Genomic DNA, 24,530 nt, shown 5'->3' on the forward strand with positions numbered 1-24,530 from the left:
CCCAGATTACAGCTACCTCCTACATTACGGGGGTTAGAAAATCGAATCTGTTGAACAAAAGTTATGTTTATTCAGAGAAAGTATGTTTTTGCGTCTGATTGCGTAACTTAAAATAAAATATCGTGCACTAATTAATTTTCATATTTGATGTCACACCCTCGAATTATTAAGATGGAGTCCCAGAACGTGAAAATCCGATTATTAAATCAAAAGTCATTCAGGGTGGTACTTTTTTGGTTCACTGTACGTAAATGTTACCAATTTACGACATCTCACTGAGGAAATATGACTAGGGGGAAAATATTCATGCTGTCTACTCCTGTCCCCCATGTCCACAGTAGCCTCCTTTTCCTCTAAATATAATGCTAATCATAAAATACCAATTTCTACTTCAATTTGGAAAATAGCTAGTAAATTGGAAAAAAAGTAGTTTCTTTTTCTAAAATTCTCAATTCTACTTTACTTTATTGTAGCGAATGTCAAATTTTCAGAAGGGGTGGGGCACATTATCTTCCATCTCAATTAAATTTCAGAGGAAAATAAAGTTTTCGATTTGGAAAATAGCTTTAAAGTCGAAAATAAGAGTTAAATATAAATTTTACTTGCCTTTATTCCTGCGAATGCCTGAATTTCAGAAGGGGCGAAGTATATTCTTCGCCCCCTCACTTTAATTTAAGGGGAAAATAAAATTTTCTTTTTGGAAAATAGATTCAAAGTTCTTTTTTTTTTTAAAAAAAAGGAAAAAAAAAATTACTAGACTTTATTATTTCAAATGTCTAAATTTCAGAAGATACAAAACACATTTTAGCCCCCCTTACTTTATCTCAGAAGAAAATAAAGTTTCCTATCCCCTTACTATAATTTAAGAGAAAAATTAAGTTTTTTATTTGGAAAATATCGTCGAAGTTATGAAGCAAAACAATTTTCTTTCTCTAAAATTTCCTACTTTACTTGATTTTATTCTATTAATGTTAATGTCTAAATTTCAGAAGATGAGAAGCAAATTCCCCACCCCCTCACTTTTATTTCAGAAGAAAATAAAGTTTTCTATTTGGAAAATAGATTCAAAGATGAAATTTTTTTCAGTTACCAATTTCTATTATTTTTTAGCTCTTTGAAATTTCAAAAGGAGCGAAACACTATGTTCGCCCCCTCATTACTATTTCGGAAGAAAATAGAGTGAAAATTGGAATTAAAATATTTTTTCCACTTTCACTTTACCTTTCCAAAAGTCAAAAAACACATTAATCGCCCATAACAAAATAAAGTTTCCTACTTGATGTATAACTTCAAAGCTGAGAAAGAATAGCTTTTTTTTCTTCTTCTCTAAAATTACCTATTTTAATGGACTTCGTCTTGGCGAATAACTAAATATCAGAAGAGGCAAAGCACATAAATGTTAGTGGAATATAAAGTTTTCTTATTTAAAAAATAGCTTCAAAATTGAAATTTTTTTCTTTAAATTACCGATTTTACTTTATTTTTGTGTGTCTAAATTTCAGGAGGGGCGAAACGCATCGTTTGCCCCATCACTTAAATTTTAGAGGGGCCCTCCGCCTCCCCCTGGTTGGCACGCCACTGGGTCTGACGCTAGATAGTAGAGGAAACAATGTATACCAGAAGTGCAATGTACAGAAAGCGTTAACAATCAACTACATGCAGCTGTGGCCTTTCCCCTTCTCTGCAAAGCGTGTTTGTTCTTATGAGAATGGGAAATAATTCGCGAAAAGCTGTTATACCGTTTTTTACCCTTTCCTTTATGTTATAGTAGGTACGTAATTACAAAAAAGAAAATTTTCAGCAACTCTATCTTAACACAATTTCTTTCCTACGTATATATAATTAGAGTACTGTATTTTGAAAAAACATGATGTGGTCTCTTCATATGGGGCCCCCTTGACCGTCGGGGCCCCGGGGCGGTGCCCCGGCGTAGTTACGGCCCTGCTTGTGAATATGTTAATTAAGTTTAAAACTCATGAATTCAAAAAGTTTAAAACATAAATAGAAAAAACAAAGCAGATATTTTGAAAAAAAATTATTTCAATAAAATATATTTTATTTCTATTTTCAGACGCTACTTATTTACCAGTTTCATCAAGACAATTGTGCTGGCAGGTGTATTCTTTTTGTTTTACATCATAATATCTAAAGTTTTACAAAACACGACTATCTTTTAAATATGAATTTCATTCATAGTATTCATTTTTGTAAATAGATGAAGTAATTTAGTTATTTTAAAGAAACATATAATGATGTGCTCATATTTTAAATTGTCCTCAGTGTGTAATTCATACTAAATGAATTGTGAATTTCATATACAGATTTTATTATTTTATGTTGTAAATAGATGAAAGTGTTGGTATTTTCAATAAAACGTTTTCATTCAGCGAAAAATGAATTATGTTTATCGTGTTTATGTTACAACTAATTCAAACAGAAAAGCAAAACAATATTTACACTATACTTTTTAATTTCTGGTCACTTAAACCAAACTTAAGACTAAAATTGGTCATTCCCCTTCAATTTTAATATATTTTACTTTAAGCTATTTCTACGTCTATTAAAAGGTATCTAAAGGATTTGTTTTAATAAGTATTGAAAAAGACTTCAAAATATGCACCCCTAATAGAATCCAGTTAACATGTCTTATATATTAGTGAATCGGAATTTGATAGTTATAGTGGTGGTAGTTACACTATAAATAGTATTTAAGTAATTATTCAGAAATTTTTCAGTCATAATGAATAATAATTATTTCTGGGATATTCTAGACACTGGACTGTTTTTCATACCCAACTGTTATTCACGCTAAATTGTAGTAGCACAATTAATTTTTAGAAATTTTAAATTCTTTTGTCCAAGCACTACTGTCACCAGTTATATCAAATTCTAGAAAATTATACCCGTTCTACTTTCGTCTCGTCAAAGAATATTCCATTCTAAAAAACTGGAAGGATACTCATACTCATTATTATACTCATCAATTATGTAATTAATTTTAAAAAACAGCACTATTCCACTACAAAACTGTTTTAGATTACTCAACTCAACATCATGAACAGGAACCAACTAAAAAAAAAAAGAAAAAAAGGGACCTAAGACAAGTTTTTGAAAATGACCTCTATGTCTTATTTCTATATAAAGCAGCGCTTTAACGAATTTAAACGCATTAATAAATTTTTTGTACTACTCACAGATTTGATTGCTCTATACTATTTCAGACTTCCAAATAATACTTTTCAGTCTTTTTTAAAAACTATTATTTAAATCAGTTTCATTTTGACGACTCCTTCTTGGTGCTCTAATTGTTTTGTCCATGAGTGTGTGTATATATATATATANATTTATTTATATTTATTTATACACATTTATTTATTTATTTATATTTAAAAAAACAAACTATTGCATATTGCTGAATATAAGTATTTTTCAAAAGTAGCATTGCATACTTGATCCAGGAGTTCCCTTGTCTTCTGGATTGGGTTCAAAATTACAAGGTTACAGAGTTGAACATAAGTAGTCGTAAACCCAGAATTGGGTCGGCAGTTCAACGAAGGTTATAAAATATAAAATAAATAGTATTAAAAGACGCTTGATATAAAAATTTTAACGTATTGTCATTTATAGAAGAGCTAAATTGTCATTCGTAATAGAACTGTTCCGAAAAAAAATTGTTTTTTTCATAGCTGGATAAAAAGTTTTCAAAAGTTGATTTGAAATTTGCGATTTTCATTACGCTGTCATAACATCAAATTATAGTATTTATATTTTCTGAAAGATGGCGACACCATAGAATAATAAAATAAGCTTAAATGAAGGCAATATGTTTAAACATCAGAAAATTTTCAGGAACTCAGAATGATTTGTTTCCCTTGGATTTTCTTATCGACGACAAAATGATTAAATACACGGATTCCGGCAGAATATTATATTTCAATGGAAACTAAAGAATTTTTCTTTTTGTGTTTGTGAAAGTGATTTGGCAAATGTATGATCGTCGTGAAAATGTCCTTTTAAATGGATTGACGTCAAGGTGGAGAAGTCTTTCAACTAAGAACTATTTAACGGCAAAGACAATAATATTTAAATTTAACAAAATGTTTTATACAAATAATTTTATATTTAATATATTTGTTTTAATATTTTAAAACATATTTATCATACCCAACATAAATTTCTGCCAAAATTTGTTGATTTATATTTAGATCCAGACAAGCGAAAGAAGTAAAAATTATTTAAAATCAAGGTTCAAATATTAATAACTCAGTTTAGTCTTAACAGTAACAGAAGAACTTATTTTAATAATAATCTAACTGTCCAGTTTATATTAATAAAAGGAATAAAAAGGAAGAGTGTTAAGGTGAAAAAAATTAAATGACGCCTCATTTAAATAAGACAAGTTAATAGTCCCGAAGAATTTTAATTGGACCTCAAGATTTATCTTAACCATTAGACCAGCGTCCAGGGCCCAGAATCTCGTTTCTCGCAGGTTGGGAAGCACTACCAACAAGAACTTAGATAAAAAGCCTCTCGATTTTTACAAGTAATAATGTACAATTCAGAGCTTTTTAGAACTTTTTTTTACATAGCATTGAGCTTAGCTATTTAAGTTGTACGTTTTTTTTTTTTTTATAAAGGCTCTAACACATAATTTAAAACAAAGTTTAATTGCATCTAAAATGCATTAAATTAAAAAGAGGATGATTTAACTTGACGTACTTAATTTTTGAAAGTTAGAAAAAAATAAAATATTAAACATTTTTCGACACGGTATCAAAGTTTTAACAAGAAAAAATATTTTATAAAATGCAAAACCTTATGGATATCTGTTTCTTCTAAATACTGTTTGAAATGCATGATTAAAATTTATAACTTATTACGACAATACGATCCTTTTCGAGAATAAAGAGATTAATAGCGCATGCCTATTTTAGAAACAATCGTAAAAATTAATAAAAAATAATAATAAGATGGCTAATTTGGAGAAAATTATTTGGGAAATACTATAATAAGAAATGATTCTTTTTTATTTGACGTAAAACACGAGATGTGTAGAAATTATTGGCATAAAGGTATTTAGTTTTTAATTAGGTTTGTCGTTTAATGTTAGAGATCTTAGATATCAGTGTTAAAAACTAACTTTAGGTATTTTCGCAGCCTTTGAAACCCTAGTTTCAGAGAAACAAATCTTGGAATTTCAACTAAATATTTATTGCCGAGACAACTTTTTAAATATTTGAGATGATTTAGGGTGACTTTTGCACACGTTATTAATATTGAAAACTCGAAGTGGTTAGACATTTATTAAAAATCCAGTTATGAATGCACGGAACTCGTGGGAGGGCATAGCAATTCATTACTTACAAGGGAAACTAGGGAAGTGTGACTCGCCAATTTTGAAATAAACTAGTGGGATGCATGCCTTATGAGGAATAATTTTAGGGGGCAGCTTTCGTTTCGGCCCATAGAACATCCTGTGAGAGATCAAAAATAATTCAATATATAGAAAAATCGGTATTTTATTACTTCAATGCAGACTATTAGTTATTGTAATTATCTCATACTCCAATTTGCAATTAATTGGTTAATTAGAAAATTAATAAATTAGCAAGTTAATTATTAATTAATTGATTTGCAATTACGTTCTCCAATTAATTTGGAAGATTTTTTGAAAAAAAAAAAATTTAAAAAATTCGATGTCAAATTTTTTTTTTTTAAAATTAATCTTACAGGTTTTTCTGAAAAACTACAGCTATATAAAATTTTCGAAATAATTTTGACAATAAATATGCATTATATAGTACGTGGAAGTACCACAAAATTAATTGGAGTATGAGATAATTACATTAACTAATAGTCTGCATTGAAGTAATAAAAGAACGATTTTTCTATATATGGAATTATTTTTGATCTCTCACAGGACCCTCTATGGGCCGAAACGAATGTTGCCCCCTAAAATAATTCCTCATAAGGCATACATCCCACTAGTTTATTTCCAAATTGGCGAGTCACACTTCCCTAGTTTCCCTTGTTAGTAATTTTTTTTTTAAAATTAAGACAGAGGTTAGAGGATCCGGAAATATTTTTAAAAAACGTTGATTTTAAGATAAGTTATAAAACGACAAATACAAACATAAAAATAACAACTTTTATTTAAAGTACACTCTTCACTGCAAATAAATATAAACATTTCGCTGTTTCTAAAGAGCATATTTTGTTCGACAAATTTAATATTAGCTTTTATAAAGCTGTTTTTAAAAATTTTGGAAGAAAAATATGTATAAAATATGACAGAAGTGCAGCTTGGGAAATCATTTAGGAACTAGACATTTACATTTGTTTCCGGCTGCGATTCTTCAGAAAACAGGAATGATATTAAAAGAAGCACATAATACATAATATTAAAATGTTTAAAATATAATATATTTAAAAACATTAAAATCAGCGACATTTTTTAAATATATGATTTTTAAAATCTGATGGACTTTTAACGAATTTAAAATACAAGTTTGCAGATACAAATAAAAGCAAGTAAAATGAGCTTGAAAGTTATCCTTAAGCGACAATGAATCGCTGTAATTTATCAAATAATTCGAAAAGTGTCATTCCACCATTAAATGAGGATTCAAATCTAGCAATTTCTCACGAAGTTTAAACAGATTTGAGACACTTTGTAATAAATGAAACTCAACATTATGAGGCAATTATTCTTGCATCAAACTTTGAAACTTTAGAATCAGGGCTGTCAGGGCACACCATATATTACCCAATGATAGGAAACCTGAGAAAAATACTTTCCAAACGCCAAGAGCAACAACGAGGTGTGTTAACTGAGAAATGAAATATCGCCTGAAAATTAAGAATACAATGAGTTAATAAATAAGTACTTTCAAACTCAAATATCAAATTTATGATAATCTGAATTATTAAAAAATGAAAACAAACCTTCGTAAATTCTTTCTTGCTGATGGAATAGTAGATGGATCTTCTTTTAGTATGAATTTTCGACAGCCCAGAACGTGATTTTCCCAGAAGTAAGGCCAATCCAAAGTGCGTATGTCAACAAAGAAATTCTAAAAGTTAAATGCGTATTTAAATCTAAGACATACTATACAAAATAACTTTACTAAGCAGCAAGTTGTACGATACCAAGATACGCCGGTTCAATAAATATGTATTTGGTGTTTCGTAAAGTACATTTAAATTAATTTAAGTATAATTCAAATTTTTAAAAGTCTAAATATATAATATATTTTACTTATTAACTTATTATATAAAAAAAGTATATAAATAAGGAAGAAAAACTTTAATACAACACTTTAGTTAGACATAATCAAATTAAAACCATATTAAATAATAGTCTTAATTTTGTGCTTGTTTGATGAATTGAATAGAAATTTGTATTAAATGCTTTATATATTCATAAAAAAGTTTTTTCATAGAAGAATCAGTTTTTATACAAACTAACCAATCAACTTTTTTGCGTGTTTCAAATTTGCTTTTACTATTACTTGAAATCCAAAAAAATGCAATTCCAGGGTTATTTTAAATCATAGTTGATTTTTTTTCTTAACTTTTAAAAATCAAAAATGTGTGCCACTTCTGTACGCGGTGGGAAAATTAAACTTAAATTCATAAATTGACAGGACAGCATACTCAATTTTAAACTATGGAGAAAGTAGTTACACCAGCAGGATCGTTATTCTTTTGCAAGTTCATTACATTAAGTTAAAAATAATAGTTCTCGTAAAAAAACTGGGAATGTCTTCATATACCATACTTTTTGAAGAATTCAACAAAAATAACTGTCTGACACAGCATTAAACCTAGCGTTAAGCAGGATTTTCATTGCTGCAATTTTTTTAACTTAATAAAAATATGTCTGATTTCCCGAAAATCTGAGGGTAAGGAAAATAGAATTTTCCATTCGGAAATATTTAAATGGTATCCACTATAAATGTTATAGTATAGTCATGAATATATTAAATTATTAATTACAGAAATTTTTAAAATGTACTTTAGAATGTCACAAAAAACAAATTTTTTTTGCCTTTCGGAAAAGAAAAATTAAACTACTCTTATTTTTAAGACCTGCTACATAAAATCAACGCTTATATAGTTTCTACTGTGTATTTAATATAAGATTTATTTAAATAATGCAATAATATTTATTTAAATTTCGCGGATGTATTGTCATTTTACAGCGTCACTTTAAAATATTCTCGTTTAAATGGTTACCTCTTTGTCTTCCTGTGACATTGCATCATTTAGCATTACCATGTTGTTACAGGAAAACTTCCAGTCTCTAGTTGTGAAGAACTCTAAACAACTAGTAGCTTTATGGACCTTTTGATACACGCGCATCATCCTGCGAAAAAAAGAACGAATGGCTAAAATGACCTGTTATACATTTAATAATCTAGAATTAAGAACATGGCACCTTGAAGGACGTATTAATTTTGATTTAATTGAACTTATTTTTATGGAAATTTAACTTGAGAAAATCGACTGCCACTGTTGTTTTAAGGTTATATAACACTGAGTTGCTTTAGCCTGCGTTGAACGCGAATTGCTTTCAAAAACCTGGAATTTAGATCAGAAAACTTGAAATTTTTTTTTTCTTTTTGGAATTTAAAAAGTTAGTGGATAAAGGGTGTATTATTTTAAATAAACCTTACATATTGTAGGAAAAGTTATTTCGCTAGAGTGATAACAACACTGTAGAAAAAAAAAAAGATTTATGCACGAAAAGCTTGGAAGTCAGTCAATCGAAATTTTTTTCGTGTTACTGATCTCCTTCAGCTCTTCAATTGTAATTTAATTGCATTTATAATTTAATTACTTACTGTCTGGATTCGAATTTTAGTTTACTGTCACGGAAACGCTCTAAACTTAGAAAGCCGTTCTGGTTCTCACCTAATTATTAAAAAGTTTGGGACGCAGTCAGTATTTGTAAACTCGTTTGCGAAAAGATGTGGTTCCTTTAATTTTAAAGCAAATAGCAAACTATTGTTAATTTTTCTTAAAAAAGGAATTATTTTGATCCAATTACTCATACAAGAATTTGAATAATTTGAAGTTGCTTTAATATTTTTTTGTGTGCCAAGTTTCGCGTCACGGCGCAATGAGGAACGCTCCGAATTCCTTCAACTTTTGAAATCTAAATAATCATTTGATTGCAAACTTTTCGAACAATCCACTTCATAGTTTTAACTTGACAACAAGATTCCTTATTGAACGATAATTATTTTATCAATATTTCAAATAATTCTGTGAGAAAAACAATCTATGGTTTTCAGAAACTTAAGGAGAATTCTTACTGAAACTGGTTCGACAGTTTAACTTAAAATGTACCAATCTAATCTGATTCTGAATTTCCTAATGCAGTTAAAAGTAAATTCTTTTTAAACACAAAGCTATTGAAAAATTACTTGCACTTCGTAGTTAGGATTGCAACTTTAAATCATTAGAATTTAATCAGAATAATTTTGCCGTGAGTAATCAAATAAAGTTTTTTTTCCCTAGATTTTTATTTTCATATTTTGGGACAGTTATTTTATAACCATTCACAAATAATTTCAAATAAAATCAAAGTTTAATTTACAATAAATGTAATGCTTTTTTAATTATTTTTATTATCGTCTGTTTCTAATTTATTTCTTATGGAAGTATTTGCTTTGAACGTATTTTTCGTCTGCGTTTAAGTTTTAAAAATGGCACTTGGAATATTGTGATGGAAAATTGAAGAATAAAAATAGGAATTTACGTGGAAAAGGTAAGTAGTTTAAAAATATTTGCTTGTAAATTATTAAATTTGCATGATTTAAGAATTATGTGTATAAGAATTATGTGTTAAAGAATTAAAAAGAAAATTAGAGTTCAGGAAACAAAAATCAGCGACTAAATGTTTGAACTTCACTAGACAATACATATTGGTCTCCTACAAATGCCTGCTAAAAATTTGCACACGCGTATTACGAATTGAACGCGTATTACTAATATAATGGAGGCTTTAATAATCATGCATTTTAATGTTCATTCATTTTTCTAATTTTCATTTTTCATTTTTTTTTTTTATTTTATTAACATAAATTTCCATATCTTTTAATACTTAGATTTATTATTTTTTTAAATTTCGGTTTCTAGGCGTTTAATTGAGATTTTAAAGCGGGGCAGTTTTATTAAATCTACACTATTTTTGATACAATATTATCAAGTTATTAGTCTTCATGTCTAGTATTTATTACGAATTTTATACAATTGTAAATAAAACAATTGAACTTAATGTTGATCTCTCAATGAAAAGTTAAAAGGAAAAAAAAAAGAGGATTCTTACAAGCAGTTTGTTAAATGTTAAACGCTTGATTTTAATAACAGTCCTCGTTTTGTGTACTAGGAGTTTACAGTTTTTGTATAGAGGTAGCCAATTAGGTGGGGTTAGAACAGAGGGAGGAAAATCATTAAAATTATACAGCGGCAGAAAAAACAAACTTTGAAATTGCTTTCTCGCAAGACTCAAAACATTGTTAAGGCTCAAAGCATTGTTAACAATAATAAAGTTGCAAAATAGACTATTTTGGTCACTTTGCACTGCTAACTTAACCTATTTTGCATAAGTAGCAAATTGAAAAGAGTAATGCAGAAATAGCTCAAACTTAAATTGTCATTAAATTACAATACTTAATGCATTTCAGTCCATGATACTTACCTCAAATAGTTTTATTTTACTCCAGAGAATACAGTTTAAGACTAAAAATAATCGAAAAAAAAAATTCTGTATTGACACCTACCTTTAATTCTTTCAGAATAGCCAGTTTATAATAAAATGTGCATCAGCATATTTATGTGAAATACACTTGGACGCTAACAGCCTTACCTTAACATTTCAGTTCTCAGAACTAGAACTACTACTTGCAAATTTAAAAAAAAAGGTGCTAATAACGATGCTAAATTTTGGGAACAAAACATAAGATTTAACACACCTAGTTCAATTTTTTTTTAAATTTTAATATATTGTAAAGGCAATACTAGTACACATTACTTTCAACATAAAAATTAGAAAATACAAAGTGCTCCTAAATTGTTAAGGAAAACAATTAGGTATGTTTAGTATCCTTCAAAAGTATACTTTTTACATAATTTTCGCATTCAAACATGAGAAATGCGATGAATTAAAACTTTTGCTCCTTTATATATTTTTTTTCTTAAATAGTACTTTTTTAAACTTAGAAACATTAATACTTGTGTTGCAAAATGAGCTAAAAAATTTTAAAATTTATGCAATTTTTATATTTTTATGCAAACTTAAATGTATTGGATTAATTAAAATTGAATTATATTTAACTTTATCTAACATATATATTCAAAAATTAACTTTGGAAGCATATTTGTTTAACATAAAAGCCCAATATTGTGTTTAACCGACAACTGAATTAGATTGTTTCGGCTGAGCAGTTTATTTGTTGAGGATACAATGTTTTAGTTTTGAGTTGTAGATTACTTTATAAAATTTGTATTTAATCATTTAAATCTAGAGAGAAGGGTACTTTCTCCATTTTAAGAAAATATTAATGCAATTTAATTTACATGTTCTGATGAGTTTCTTTTAGAATGATTTCAATACAAAATTTATAACTATCTAGTTTCCTGCAAATCCATGCAATGTTAAATATACAATCCTTTCGGATCTAGTGGATTACAAACTCGCTACTACATCAAAAAGACTTTGTAGAAAAAAAAAAGTACTAATGGTCACTTTCCAGTTTTAAAATTTTTGCATCGTTGCTTGATTGCATCGTTTGCTTGAATTACTCAAATATTGCTATTTTCTTTAGTCGCTACAAAGTGGTGGTTGAATACAGCTGTTAGTATTCAGCTTGCTTAAAAATGCTTGCTTTAGAGCAAAACTCTTAATGAAATAAAAGTCTTACCCAGGTTTTTGGAAAAATATGTATGCCATAAAGTCAACAAATAAAGCTGGTAAATAGTGCTGGAAAGCTATACATATGGAATTCACGAATTGACTTCTTCTGAAACTTCCATAAGGATAGCGGAAAAGTTCGGCACTAGGATATTTTAGAAGCTGAGGGTATGTTGAAAGCATTATATCATCCCAAGTCAAACGATTTAATCCAGAAGATGTGCAGTTGTAAACCAAAATACTGTTAGGCCTGTTGAAATATTATAAATGTTAAATTTATTAAAAAAATGTTACACACTCAGAATGGTTTAGTTTAAAAGTAGCTATATCTAAGTAAAATGTTCTAAGAAAACTATGAAATATCATTTATGAAAATATGTGGATTAGTTTTGAGCAGAAATCTAAATATTTTATTTGTTAACTTTTTTTTTTACTAGGAAATTCTTTAGACGTTATTTTAGAAGAAAAACTCAAACCCGAACTACAGTTTTCTTATAGATTAAAAAAATTCAAAAAATGAAGAAAAAAATCTGTTTTCGAAGCAAAATATTGATTCGAGATGTTTCAACTTGCTTAAAAACTGGGATTGATTTTAAAAACTTTTAAATATGCTTAACTGAGGTATTTTCTGAAAACATAGAAAATATTTACTTGGACAGTAATGTCTGAAGAGGATTTATTTTCTTCCAATACTTCTGGAAATTTATTCAGCTGGTTAAGAACTTAAAGTCCTCGTTGAACACTTTCTTACCCAGTGTTTTCCATTCAGCCTAAACGTTTGTTCTGAAGATCACGTGACTGATTAAATCTTTAATTTAAAATGGTGATCTCGCAAAGGAAAAACATAAAAAGCAATTAATTTTGATGTTTTAATTTTTCCTTAATGTATTCGAAATAAATTCGACATGTACTCAAAGTAAATTTGAGAATTTATGATCTTTAAGAGAAATTTTTAAAGTCAATTAATATAAATCATGCTGCGAAACGCAAGAATATTGTTTCATAAAATTTACATCTGAATTACTTCAATGAAAGCAAAATTCAAGGATGTATTAGTTTTTGTGAAATACAATTATTACAATTATAAAAACTAATTAAACCATTTTAAGCACTTTTTAAAAAATCTATCATTTTCAAATCGTAAGTTTAATTTAGAACGTAAAGTACATATGCATTTTAAAAGTTTTGAAACGTAAGAGAAATACATTTAAATTCTATTTTCATTGTATTTGAAAAAATCTCTTTGAAAATTAATGTTATATTTTAGAAACAATTCTTTAAATTTGACATTGTAAACATGTTCTGTCTACGAATATAAGCAAAACAAATATTGAAGTTGCTTAATAAAAAGCATATTTTACCATAATAATTTATCCTTACATAAAACTCCTTCGAGGACTAACCTGTGCATGGCTGTGTACCAAGCGACGGAAATAAGCGTATTTACCACAACGTCAACCGGAACTATATCAGCGACAGCTTCTCCATAAATTATCATAGTTCTCAGTACACCCTTGCCACCCTAAAAAGAGTAAAATTTAAATCATTTAACTGAAGTATTTACAGTTAAATCTCACATTTTTCTGACGTAAATACGGAAGAGTTAATGATGTCTAGTGAACAATGTCCTTATGATTTTCTCAAAATGTAATGAGTAACTTTTTTTTAATATTAATGAATAATAAATGTAGTTGAATTTTTATTCAAATGAGAACAGGGAATTTAATTTCTGGTAGTTTTATATCTCATTGATTTCAATGTAACGTCTTAACAAATTAAATAATTATTCTGAGCTATCTAACTCAAACACGCTGCAATTATTAACCCAAGAAAAGTCTGGCTTTGAAAAATTGTCATTATCTTGTTGTTACCCTGCGAAGGAAAATAATTTATTTTGATTCGTGATATGCGAAGTCTTGTTTGGGTGCTTTCACTTTTGATGATAAAATTGGACTGTGTTTAAAAGACTTCTAAATTTCAAATTTCTTTTAATTTTAAATCAGTAACTGCGACCGTAGATTGTACATTCTAAATAAAGAAATCTACTTTTAAATTACTGATATTTCTTTAGCTTTAATATGGAAATTATTAATATTCTTCGTTCATTTCTTTTTCTTATATCTTTAATAATGCAATACAAGGGCTTTTCACATTTTTTTGATAAAAATTGGAAAAGTGTTAAGGAAAAGGGTTAATTAAAAAAACTGCTCATATCTGATAGAACTTACATGGAAAAATGATAAATTAAATCAAATTTATTGCAGAGGTTTAAAAAGTGGATGTATTAGTCAATGAGAGAAAAATTATATTTCAATAGAAATTATCTTTAAAGGTGAGAGACTTGCTATTTATTGAAACATATTTACTTTGGCATAATTTCGATGAAATTATAGAATATCAGCCTTAACTAGTTTGCTTTTTGAGGCAATACTATCATGAAATAACTAAACGTTTGTACTTCTTAATGTTCAAGGAAATAATGGAATTTTTAGGAAAATTTAAATAAAAGAATTTGTTCTAGGATGTACAAATGTACAGTTTCAAAACAACGAAGTATTACTTACTGCAATTATCATACCCGATGGACCATTTAAGTTGTCAATCCATCCCTGCAATTTGAAAGAAAAAGTTAAGTCATTTTCAATTAAAATTTGTAACGACAAATATTTTTTTCTATTAAGTTTAGATAAATTGGATTCAGTATTCGAGGATTTCAGGATTTTAAAAAATCCCTCCCTAGAATTCAAAAATCCTTAGTACCGTGGATTATGAAAATCTATCACGGAAAAACCATTTAAAAGCACCGTACCCTCGGATCTTGTAAATTTAAAAATGTGATAAAAATTAAACAAATTACAATATTTTAATATATTTGTGATTATAACTACACATTTTTTGAGTGAAATCTGCATGTGAAGTCAGTGCTTATAACTCTAAAAGCTAAAGTGGTATCGAAAATTCCTACTAGCATTAACGTTAATATTCTAAGACTTACTGATTAGTAAGAATTCTTGTTTAAAAGAACAAGGAACCTTTGCAGTCCGCTTAGTAAAGACATATTTAAAGCACATATTAGAAATGATATATGCATAATAATTTTTTTATTGATTGTTTCATTTAGAAAGAATAGTCAAAAGTAACTTAAACTACAGAACCAAATGTAATGTCCATTTTCTTAAACAGCTTTGCATATTTTCCTTAACACGCATTCTGTGCTACGCCCATTCTTTAATACACGTATTTTGAGAAGAGTCTAAAGTAAAAATAAATCACCAAACATAATTTTCCCCATTTTTAAAATCAAATTAAATTTTTTTTAATGAGTTTTACATAAACTTCATAGTATATAAAATATAAAAGTAAATTTTTCGCCTTTCAATATTTTTTTGATCTTTAGCATTACAGAAAAATTCTGGAAATGCTCTGATATCTTTTTTTAGTTTATGGGCAACATGTTATTCGTATGAAAAACTAAATGAAACTTTTAAATCGTCAATGTTTTTTTTAATGAAGTTTTAATAGTGCATTATTTCCAGATTCTTTTCATGATGCTGACCATCAGCCAGTCAGTTTTTGAAGTTTTTCTTAAGTTGGGAACTAATGAAAATAAAATTTGCAGACATACTAATATTATGAATGCGAAAATTCTTCTGTAAAATGTTTAAGAAAAATAATCCAACAAATTAAAATAATTATGAAAATGTTAGACAATTATAATTGTTAACTAAAGAATTCGGCCTTAGTATTTACTGAGACAAACTTTGCATCAGCAATGATAATATAAGTACTTCTCTAACAATCTGAAGTCTAACAATTAAACCAAGGAGCTCAATATGCTCAGTTTTACGTTTCAATAGTAATAAATCATACTAACCGGATACGGTTCTTTCCACGCTGCAGAAACTATGGATGGTCTTACAATTGCTACTGGTAGTGAACCACATTCGTCTACGAGTAAATTTTCAGCTAATGCTTTGGTAAATGTGTAGGTATTTGGTCTATTTCCAATCAACTTCGGTGTAATCGAGTCTAGTAAAGCAGGCTCCATCCATCTAAACGGATCAGTTGAATTTTTATAGAAAATTATGGTTGCATTAAATTAGAAATTTAAAAAGTATTTTAAATATCATTACAATGCACCAAAGGGATAATAGTTTAAATGCAAATGCGTAATTAAAATTTGACTAGTTAATTTGACGAGGTTTGGTATTTTTGTTCATCTTTCAAAATGTTAGTTGTCCAAAATAAAGTCATTTTGCAAAAACTTATTTTTCATCAATATTAAATCTGAATGTAAAATTTAACTAGACAATTTTTTTATCATTTTCTTATTTGTGCTTTTATTAATTGTCAACAAGTTTCATCAAATTTGAATATTTAAGGATTGAAAGGGTTACTACTACAATTAAAATATTTTGCTTATCACCCGTCTTTCAAAAATCGCAGCTTTGATAACGAAAGTACACAGCCCAAGGGACATTTGGCAGGGCTAAAGAGAATAGAAGGGCTGGTTCACTTCTTTAAAGTAGCTCTCGCCGCGCCAATCCTCCGATTTTCTCTAGTGACGTCACTTTGGCGCAAAGCTCGCACTTTTACTTCAAAAATACATCTCTTTTTTCGTTCGGCCTTACTAGCTCTAACTAATATTGGAGCATTTCTTTTTGCGAGATATTCTAAAACATTTGTTATTTTCTATAATGACTTTCCTCAGTTTTTGCAGTGAATTTACAAGAATTTAAAACTATTATCGAAATGCCAGTTTGCACGATTGCAACTTGAAAAAATTTTGATAGAAAAACAAAAGGAAAAAATATAATTTTCCGCTTGTTCCCTAAAGTAAATGAACAACTATGTAAAGAATGGATTTCGAAATAACACAGTTAATATAAAACAGCAATACGTTTATTCTGTCGTTAAGAACTTTTATAAAAATTCACTATCTAAATAGAAACCACCTCGTTACTTCAAAAAGAAAGGCAGGTGAAAAAAATTAAAAAATGGATAAAGTCAAAGAAAATTAAAATGTAAATAAAAAGTATAAATAAAATATATAGTATATAGTTGGAATTCTCCTAATTTCATAACATATTTTTTAATGTAGTTATTCTAAATATTTATGATTTTTTTTAAAAATTATGTTCTCTTAAATATCCATAAATTAAATCATCGTAAATTGAAATATCTATAAACAATTGTAAAATTTCTAATGTCATTATGAACCTGAATTATTATTTTGTTTCAGTAATTAGCGTTTAAGGTTGATGTTTCCTAATGATTAAGTATGAACAAATTGCTATTAACGGCATATTTTAAAATCAGGGATTCTAAATTTAACTCAACTTATTGTAATAAAAGAATATGTATATAAAAAAAGTGCTGATATATGCTTTCATTTTTCTTAATAATTAAAGTTAAAACTGAATTTTTTAAAATAAAGTATTTATAGTGTCATTTTCGACAACTAGTAAAACATTTTCATAAGTTTAAAATGGTATTTTTTTAATATAATGGACAGGAAAGTTTTTTTGAACTATGTTTATGAACGGAAATAATGTGTTAATTACGTAAAGTTTGAAAGCTAATAACCAGAAAAAGTCTAATTTATTTTTACAAAGAGAAAAATGCAAAGTTATCATATCTTTGCTTGCGATCTCCGAGATCTGTGGACACAGTGACGTCATGAGGAGGGAAATCGTAGCTTCAGCTCTAAGAGCGGAGTGAACTAGCTCTTCTATTCTCTTTAGCCCTGATTTTTCCTAGAAAAATGAATGGATTGTAGAGTTAACCAGCACAGCGTTGTCAAAGAACCTGGTCCAATCATAAGAATGTAAAAGCTTCACAACCGGTTATTTTTCTACCGTACACAAGACCGGAAGCGTTATGAACGGACTTGGTTCGGTCTTAGTCTAGGACCTGGTCTAGGAAGAACAGGCGGTGCTCAGAAATGTTCTTTCCATCTTTGGATGGGGGAACACATTTAGTTCGTTTTCCTCAAAGGAGAAGACAATTCTGAATCTATTAATGGCAAAAGCGCCAGAAGAGGTTTAACTGCGTTACACTCAAACGGCTAACTCAATATTTAATTAAATTAAACAGAGTTATACCTGACAAAACAAACGGGAAAGAAATCAAAACGAGGGGAAAGAACACGCAAGAATGCTTTTGAGTAGTGAAACCAATCAGTAAGCTCTCGGAAAGTTTTTAAAATTTTCAGCCAATTTTAATGAAAGCGGTTGAATAATTAAAGTTAATTCTTCGTACTCTCAACAGCTTTCAGCGTAATACTAAGGATTAAGGAACTTTGATGATGATAGTAACTTTTATCTAGTTGAAATGAAAACATTGATAAAAAACTAATTAAAATATATTACTCTGTAGCATCAATGACTTGTTTTGGTGGCATCGGTGGAGGATAAACAATTTCATCGATTTCTTTTCTGTCGCAATTAGCGTAGGCAGTAGAAACGTGGATCACAGCCTGAAGCAAACATACAATAAAAATGAACTCAGAACATTGAAAAAAAACTTAATTGGAAAAGCATAATATTCTATTTCGGAAAAATTTAAATCAAATTGACTACAATTTGTAAGTTTTAAGATATACTTACTGCAATATTTGGTAGTTTATGGCATAGTTCAAGCATTCTTCTGGTAGCTATGACGTTCATGTCTACAGCTTGTCTAACATAAAAATTTAGAATTTAAACAAAATAGTAATTTTATTCAAATGAAAACCTATTCTTAAATATTACAGATTTTACAAGTGCAACCAAATCTTTAAATAACTCCAATTATGTAACCAATAATATATTAAACCAAATATATAACCAAAAGAATTTTGATCATTAATCTGTGTAATGCACTCTTAGACTAAGGGTCAATTTACGACGTCAGTTTCAATGCTGCTTATTATACAAAAAAGTCGTTATGAATTAACAAAAAAAAAAAAAGAATTAAAAAGACTTCAAAAGCCATGTTTGGCAAAGATTGGAATAAAAGCCTTGTACCTAACCTTGTACAGTGCGGGAAAAAACGGGCCACCCTGAATAACTTTTGATCTAATGATCGGATCTTCACGGTCTAGTACTCATTCTTAATGGTTTGAGGGGGTGACTTCAAATATGCTAATTAATACAAACGATATTTTAGGTTACGAAATAAAGACACAAAAACTCACTTTCTCTGAATAAGCATACCTTTTTTTTCGAAGAATCCGGATTTCTGACCCCTAACATATAGGGGTAGTCGCAATCTGGGAAATATGGTTCTCATAGTTAGTTCAAGAGAGCGATCCGAAGTTTAGACCCTTTAATGTTAATTATACTTTTGCGTATTTCGCAAATTTTGTAAGCGACTTTAAAACTTTTTTTGCACATAATTATAAAATTCCTTTAACTAAAGATAATTCCTTGCAAAAAATAAATTTTAGCAAATATTTATTATTTTTCATTATTTTATTTAACAATAGTTGAAAATTTTTTGAATTGCAAGGTATACAAATTTTCTTCATTTCAAATTATCTAATTTTTATGGAAAAATACAAAATTTGAGAAAATTAGTCTAATAGTGCCTGAGAAATCAAAATTTAAGTATAAGACTTTTTTGAAATTAGATATCTCAGAAGCAGTTAAACTGATTTCGCTCAAATTTTCTATTTTGCTATGTGAAATTGCATACTTTAAAAACGACATAAAATTCTTATACCTTACAATTCCAAAATTTTTAGACTATTATTAAATAAAATAATAAATATTTGCTAGAATTTTTTGTATGGAATTATCCTTGGATAAGCGAATTTTAAAATTGTGTGCAAAAATTTCTCAATTCGCTTAAAAAGTTCGAGATATTACTGAATACGCAAAGAGTAAAATTAACATTAAGGGGTCCAAACTTCGGACAGCTCTTCTGACCAAACTATTGGGACCATGTCTCCCAGATTGCGGCCAGATTATTTCGGAGTGTCAGAATTCCAAATCCGTCGAAAGAGGGTATGTTTATTCAGAGAAAGTACGTTTTTGTGTCCGATTTCGTAATTTACAATATCGTCGGCACTAATTAGCATATTTGAGCTCCCTCTCTCGAACCGTTAAGTCCTAGAACGTGACAATCCGATCATAGGATCAGGGTGAACCTTTACTTTTTTTTTTTTGTTCCTTGTGCAAGGAATGAGTGTAGAAATCCAATTTTTGAAAATCTTTCTGTCAGAAACTTAGCTTAGCAACAATTTACTTCTTACAAAAACATCGAAAATCGAATTTAATTTTCGTTTCACTATAAAGCTCCGAAATAGCAGTACATCCTTTATGATTAATTTGTGGCTTTTAAAAGATAGATAAATGTTTTATCTTTTAAAGAAATAGTTTAAATTATTTATTATTCCAACAAATAAATATCTTATTTACTTAAATTTTGCGATTGCAATTATATTTATAATTTCAATGTTTAATGTCTAGTCACCATTAATTTGTTGTACTTACTTCATTGGTTCATCGAACCTTACTGTAGCTGCAGAATGGAATACAACTGATACAGACTTAGACATGATTTCTATATCATTCGCTGATACTCCTAAGTATGGTAAGGATAAGTCACCTGTGATACTAACTACTTTGTTTAAAGATTCTGGTTTTTCTTTCCTCAGCCGATCGAATACCTAAAATTAAATGAATGACAGAAAACCTGAAAACTGAAACATGGGACTGAACATTCAATACTTTGGGTATCTGACTAGAGCAAAAACATTTGTCAAAATTTTTTATATTTAGTTCATTATAAATTTAGAATCCATATACTTTTAACTTTCGAAAAATAATTTTGTTTGTACTCTAAATTATTTGCGAAGTTGTAGCAGTTTTTGTGCAAGGTAAACTCATTGGTCTATCCATTGTTATTAAGTCTTTAAATGCGTTTGTCTGAAATCAGGTTTTTTTCATATTTTACGCCACCTTAAACACGATCTCATGTTGTTAAAATAATTGTCTATAATTTTTTTTTATGAGTGCTTATGGTTATAGCGCACATGTTCTGAACTATAGACTAAGAGAAAAAAGTTCATTTAAGAGTTTCATTTTCATGCCTGTTTTTTCGAAAAGACAAGTGCGATAATTTTCAAAAATTTGCTTTTTTAACTACATTGATCCCTAACTCAGTGGTATATGCACTTGCTTTTAAGATGAGTTCAAAACATAGCTGATGGCCTAAATAAAATCCTTTTTTGTTTTTGTTTTATGTGATAGAAATTTTTTACAGTGCTTAGCGTTCATGCAAAAAAATGCCTCTTTACCTGAAACTGACCATATATATTAAAAAAAAATTTTTTGTTGCTATATTTATAAGATTTTACACATATTAAAACAAATAAACTGGCTTTTTGAAGATTTATACTAATACTTTATTAAAAAAAGTTGTAACTAATCTGATACCCTAAGCTCGCCATTCTTACAGATATACTCTTTTCCTTACTGGTAACAATCGACTATAACAAGAACAGTACGCAATCCAAAATGAAGTCTTACAAAAAAAAATGTGGTTCGGTTATTAGCATATTTATCAGTTACTCATTTCCATAATAAAAATAAAATTCTGTTAAATATTAAACAAATAATTAACATCCTCACTTTTGATCTAAATAAAAACGTTTGTTACTAAAACGAATATCATTGTTCATAATACTTAAGTTATATTATATTGAATAAAATTTTACAGAATAAATTTATTGTTACATTACGAATCTTAAACTTATACATTTTTGCTTGATTCGAGCAACGTAAGCAGCTGACAGGAGACAGTTCTATATCACTAAGTGTATCCACTATTTACTCTGAGAGTTGAATTAAGGTTTAAAGGTTTTATAAAGATTTTCAAGTTAAGAATAAGTATGCCAAAAAAATATTTATATTAGTTTCTTATACTTAAATTATTAATGTCTGCATAAAAACAACACTTAAATTAATCACTTTGCATTGTTACTACAAGATTATAATTGGAATTAAACTGAGTAACTTTATGTCGACCAAAAAATTGAAAATTGCGAATCTGGTTTTTCTTTCCTCTTGTGATCGAATACCTAAGGTTAATACCTTAAATTAAAATACAGTGAATAGAAAAAGCTATAAACTATGATTTGAGGTCTGACGAAACAATATTTATTAAACAAGGATTTTAACACATCAGACTTCGCTTAAATTAATTCCTAATTAAGAAAAAGCATAAAATTAATACTTTATTATAGCTCGTTATTAATGAAAATTAAAATCAATGATATTAATGATTTATGATTTGTGTTACAATAAATTTTATTTTGATATACTCATATTTTTTCATTCAATAAAGGCAGATTACAATTAAAAAATACATTATACAAAAGTAGATTACAAATCATGAAACAAAATTTTTTTTAGTATGGATTTTCTTGAAAATGGCAGCTTAATGTTAAAAAAGTAAGTTCAAATCTTAAATTCACTTGATAAGTACAGAAGCAATACCCTTTTTTTTACCTCTGTTCACTTAAGTTATACATATTTTAAAGGGAACCATACTTGTTTTTAATTACCTTTGATAAGAATGTTTTATTTTGCTTCATTTGATGCAATTTTTTTCAGTTTTGTCCACTGCTTATCAGTGCCAATTTAATTATTAACCATACTATGTAAAGCATAATATTATATAAAGCAAAGAGATGATATATTTTTCAACTTTGAATTTCAATCACGAAACATTTTGGTAAGCTTCGTTTTTTATATATAATATCCTCCAGAATTTATTCAAGGTTAATGCCTGTAGTACATCACATAGCTCCAGATCAGTTTTGCGATTTACTCCTTCCTTAATTTACGGGAAAATTGTAACACAATTTTTACAGGTACTGTAAGAAGTATAGAAATTAGTTTGTGGTGTTACTAAATTTATGTTGAAAAAGTTTTGGAAATTTTTTGGGCATTACTTTGAACTTAGTTGAAAACTTTTGTATGATATTAATTTGTAATCAATAGTTTTTTTTATCGGTTTCCACAAGTTGACCTCAAAATTTTTAAAGCTTTTAAAATTTTTAAATTTTTTTTTAAAATTTTTAAAATTTACTAAATAGTTACAAATATCGTTATACTTACCCTACAGCTGAGGAGCTCTTCCAGACGCTGTCTTGCATCCTTACCTTTTTTTTCTCTCATAAGAATGAATATATTTTTTATTCCAGGACATGATCTGAGAAGTTTTTCTACCATTACCTAAAATTAATAAAATATAATTTATTTTCATTAACTCTTCGCATGAGAAACAATTAAGTTTATATTACTTTGCATTTTTTAAGCTCGTTTAGTTAAGCAAAGGTTTAGTTTCATAGAGCGTAAATATAAGTTCGCATTTGAGTTTATTTGTGAAAACGTGAGTTTACTTTATTTATACAATAATTAAGAAATACATTATATCATTTACATAATTTATAAACCGATAGTTTTCATTTTTATAGATATATAATGCTACAACCATTTTAAAATTGTGTGTTTATTTGTGTTTAAATGAGTATTAAATTTATACAAAAATAACCAAAACAATAAACCAAAAGCTAAAATGTTGATTACGTTTTACTGATCAATTATTTTCTATTTATGCTCAAATAAACTAGCCAAAAGGTGAAGTAGGAATGTGATGTTAAATTTACCAGTTTATTGAAAAGGGGGCTTCATGGGCATAGCCAAGAACATCAAAATGTCTGAACTCACAAATGGGGGGGGGGGGCNGGGGGGGGGGGCAGCATTAAAGGTTTTATTTAAGTAAAAAATTCCCACAATTATACTTTTGAGAAAAATTCCGATTAAAAAATAAGAAACTAAATTATTTAAGAAATATCTTGTCATTCCTATCCAGACAGAAAAAAAAAACCTAGTTAGGAGTTATTGAAAAATTCGAAGAAAAAAATTTTTTTTTCAACTATTATTTCACATACGAATTACATTTTAAACTTTTTTCAGGTAATATTTTTGCTTCAGCATTTACTTAAGAAAATTAAGATAATTTTTTTTCGCATTTTATTTAAAATTTTTTTAAACCTATGAAGTTGTGGAAGCCATTTCCTAGAAATTTGTTAAGACACTTTACCTTTCCGATAAATCCTGTTGCACCAGTAATAAATACTGATCGACCTTCATAAAAGCCATGAATGGAGGTGGTTTCAAAATTCATTGCAGAGTCTTGGAGCTCCACTGTTTGCCTCTCTAGATTTTTGTACCTGTAAAGAGAAAACCGCAGTGGGGAAATCAGTTTTATGTCAGAAAACTAGTCAATTTCTCGCCCCGCGACCTAAAAGTTTTGACAGTTTGATACCTCATGCCAAACCAAATGAAAATAAAAACAAGGTTTCAAAAACCACAATATTTAGATAGTGCAATTGTTTGAACTAATTTTTGCAATGTCAAGGTAAATTGCACATCAATCTCAAGAAAAGTAATGCAATCTGAAATAGTTGTTTCTGTCTTACTATAAATGAGTTCACGAATTTTTATGACACACCTGTTTAACTTTCTTTGTTAAGTTGAAATCTAGGTTCCTTATTTAAAGTGGAGGTCTGAAAGCATTGTTTGCTTTTTAAATCGTACTCTGGAGATATGATTGT

General features: G+C 28.3%; 2 protein-coding genes across 2 annotated transcripts in view; one reads left to right on the forward strand and one right to left on the reverse strand.

Annotated features, from left to right (window-relative positions):
• Positions 1–2,398, forward strand: part of LOC107450523 (fatty acyl-CoA reductase 1) — a 42,190-nt gene extending 39,792 nt beyond the window's left edge. Inside the window, exon 12 of the mRNA XM_016066338.4 lies at positions 2,072–2,398. Within this exon, the coding sequence (XP_015921824.1) occupies positions 2,072–2,177 (106 nt within the window). The 3' untranslated portion in view covers positions 2,178–2,398. The remainder of the gene's footprint in view (positions 1–2,071) is intronic.
• Positions 2,399–6,134: 3,736 nt separating this feature from the next.
• LOC107450522 (putative fatty acyl-CoA reductase CG5065) overlaps positions 6,135–24,530 on the reverse strand; it is a 32,013-nt gene continuing 13,617 nt past the window's right edge. The window contains exons 2-13 of the mRNA XM_016066337.2: positions 24,017–24,146; positions 23,029–23,145; positions 20,398–20,573; positions 18,529–18,601; positions 18,292–18,398; positions 15,795–15,972; positions 14,485–14,529; positions 13,324–13,442; positions 11,931–12,170; positions 8,239–8,368; positions 6,946–7,073; positions 6,135–6,849 (exon numbers count right to left, since the gene is read on the reverse strand). Coding sequence (XP_015921823.1) covers positions 6,705–6,849; positions 6,946–7,073; positions 8,239–8,368; positions 11,931–12,170; positions 13,324–13,442; positions 14,485–14,529; positions 15,795–15,972; positions 18,292–18,398; positions 18,529–18,601; positions 20,398–20,573; positions 23,029–23,145; positions 24,017–24,100 — 1,542 coding nt within the window. The 5' untranslated portion in view covers positions 24,101–24,146 and the 3' untranslated portion in view covers positions 6,135–6,704. The remainder of the gene's footprint in view (positions 6,850–6,945; positions 7,074–8,238; positions 8,369–11,930; positions 12,171–13,323; positions 13,443–14,484; positions 14,530–15,794; positions 15,973–18,291; positions 18,399–18,528; positions 18,602–20,397; positions 20,574–23,028; positions 23,146–24,016; positions 24,147–24,530) is intronic.

Source organism: Parasteatoda tepidariorum, chromosome X1, assembly GCF_043381705.1.
Source record: "Parasteatoda tepidariorum isolate YZ-2023 chromosome X1, CAS_Ptep_4.0, whole genome shotgun sequence".
Classification (NCBI taxonomy): Eukaryota; Metazoa; Arthropoda; class Arachnida; order Araneae; family Theridiidae; genus Parasteatoda; species Parasteatoda tepidariorum.